Genomic DNA, 2,283 nt, shown 5'->3' on the forward strand with positions numbered 1-2,283 from the left:
ATGGGGTGAGCACAGCACTGCAGTGGGGCCGGCACTGCTATGGGGTGGGAGGGAAGGAGCTCTGCAGCAGGCAGCAGGAGGTTGAGGAGCAAGGATTAAAGTGGCATCACAAATCTGTTTGGGCTCTTTACAAAGAAAAAAAAAAAGGCAAGAAATGTTTAAATTGTGCAAAAGGGCCCCCGGCAGAGGAGTGAGAGCAGCAGAGCCCTGCGCGGCGCTGGGAGGAGGGCTGACGTGGAGCTCAGCAGCCCGAGGAGTGCATGCTGCCCAGCTGCCCGGCCGCCAGCATCAGGATGTCCTTCCTCTCCTTGTGGAAGCGCAGCTCCTTCCCCGCCAGGCGAGCCTCGTCCAGCTCCCTCTCGGTGGAAGCCAGCTCACGGGACAGGGCCCCCGGGCTGCTCTGCTCCCTGTTCACCCAGTCCATGGCCATCTGCTGTCGGATGTCGTCGTCCAGAGCGCGGTGGGAGTAATGAGCCAGGACCTCCTGGTGGGGAGGACGGGGGTTTGAGGCGATGCCCGGCTCTGGGCAGCTCTGCAACGGGAGCCTTGAGGCACGCGGCCCCTGGGAGGCCAGCAGGGATGGGGAGGCGATCGTCCCCCTCTGCTCTGCTCTCATGAGGCCCCATCTGCAGCACTGCGTCCAGGGCTGGAGCCCCAGCACAAGAAGGACAGGGAGCTGTGGGAGAGGGTCCAGAGGAGCTGGAGATGAGCAGGGGCTGCAGCACCTCTCCTATGAGGAAAGGTTGAGGGAACTGGGCTTGGGTGGCTTGGAGAAGGGAAGGCTGCGGGGAGACCTCAGGGTGGCCTTCCAGAACTTGAGGGGAACGGATGAACAGGAGGGGGAACGGCTCTTTGTGAGGGTGGGTGGTGATGGGACAAGGGGGAATGGTGTAAAACCGAGCCAGGGGAGGCTGAGGTTGGATGTAGGAGGAAGTTTTTCACACAGAGTGGTGAGGCACTGTTACAGGCTGCCCAAGGGGGCTGTGGATGCCCCAGCCCTGCAGGCATTCAAGGCTGTGGCTCTTGGCAGCCTGGGCTGCTGGTTGGTGATCTGCACACAGCAGGGGTTGGAATGAGATGAGCCTTTTCAACCCAGGCCATTCTACGAGTCAATGATTCTATGGGTCCCTACGGCACCCCATGGGTCCCTCTGGCAGCCTGGTGTGCTGGTTGGTGACCCTGCACACTGCGGGGGGTTGGCACTGATGGGCACTGTGCTCCTTTTCAACCCAGGCCACTTGATTCTGTGCCTCCACGACTCACCTGCCGTGAGCACTGCCGCTCCCGCATGGCCTTCAGGCTGCCGTTCCAGTGCAGCAGTTGGAACACCGTCATCAGCTCCTGCAATAGCAACAGCAGGCAGTGGGTGCCAGCAGCGCAGGCTGTGCTCCTCCCCAGCCCTGTGAGCTCAGCGCTGTGCGCCATGCGCAGCCCTCTGTGGTCTGAGGGCCGTGGGGTCTGAGGGCCATTCGGGGCTCCGTAAGCAAGAGTTGTGAGTTAATGCGAGGATAATGAGAGAGACTGAGAACAGCAGCAACGCGCCGGGATGTCGGCAGCCAGAAATCCCCGCAGCCCAATGGACACCAACAGCACCACTCCGTTCTGCTCTCCTCGTGGGGCCGCACAGGCGCAGTGCTGGAGAGCCACAGCAACTGCTGAGCTGCCCCTACAGCTGGGCAGTACGGCGCAACCAACACGGTGCTGCTCCTCCTGCAAGGGCCGGCCTGCCACAGCAACCGCTGCATGAAGACGGGAGAGAGCTCAGCGCACAGCCATGCTCTGCATGGGCTCCTTCTGCTCCGTTACCAAAGGCCATCAGCACTACGGCATCGCCCTCGGCACCAAGGGCACCTCACCGCATGTTTTGCTGTACACCAAATGGCCGGGCTTGGAAGGGACTCCAGGCTCACGGAGCTCCAACCCCACCCTGCTGCCAACCTCCCCACGTCTCACAGCAGCCCAGGCTGCCCAGGGCCCCATCCAGCCTGGCCTCCAAGCCCTCCAGGGATGGACGGGGCATCGCAGCCTCTCTGGGCAGCTGTTCAGCCCCTCACCGCTCTCCCAGCACACAACTTCCCTGAGCCCCAGCCTCCAGCTGCCCTCCCTCCGCTTCCAGCCGTTCCCTGCTCTCATCTCCCCTGCCCAAGAGCTGCCTCCCCTCCTGGCTGCAGGCTCCCTGCAGGCGCTGCAGGCTGCACTCAGCTCAGCCCCAGCTCCTCTTCTCCATGCTGAACGAGCCCAGCTCCCTCAGCCTGGCTTTGCAGGGAGCTGCTGCAGCCCCTG

The 2,283-nt window shown here is 63.0% G+C and overlaps 1 protein-coding gene across 1 annotated transcript; it reads right to left on the bottom strand.

Moving 5' to 3' along the window:
- Nucleotides 1-113: 113 nt before the first annotated feature.
- LOC122192518 (LIX1-like protein) lies at nt 114-1,993 on the bottom strand. Its single transcript, XM_042893069.1, has 2 exons — nt 1,264-1,993; nt 114-484 (listed from the first exon to the last, which is right to left on the bottom strand). The coding sequence occupies exons 1-2, from the start codon at nt 1,423-1,425 to the stop codon at nt 242-244; spliced, it is 405 nt and encodes a 134-aa protein (XP_042749003.1). The 5' UTR covers nt 1,426-1,993; the 3' UTR covers nt 114-241.
- Between the last annotated feature and the right edge of the window lie 290 nt (nt 1,994-2,283).

Source organism: Lagopus leucura, unplaced genomic scaffold (genome assembly GCF_019238085.1).
Source record: "Lagopus leucura isolate 7727_CA_CO unplaced genomic scaffold, USGS_WTPT01 31808-0_obj-0_obj, whole genome shotgun sequence".
NCBI lineage: Eukaryota > Metazoa > Chordata > Aves > Galliformes > Phasianidae > Lagopus > Lagopus leucura.

What these genes read in the sequence shown, in the direction of transcription:
- LOC122192518 (XM_042893069.1), bottom strand. Translation starts at nt 1,425, where the DNA reads ATGGCGCACAGCGCTGAGCTCACAGGGCTGGGGAGGAGCACAGCCTGC. An exon ending in AGCGGCAGTGCTCACGGCAG is followed by an intron (nt 485 to 1,263) that starts GTGAGTCGTGGA and finishes CCTCCCCACCAG; the next exon opens with GAGGTCCTGGCTCATTACTC.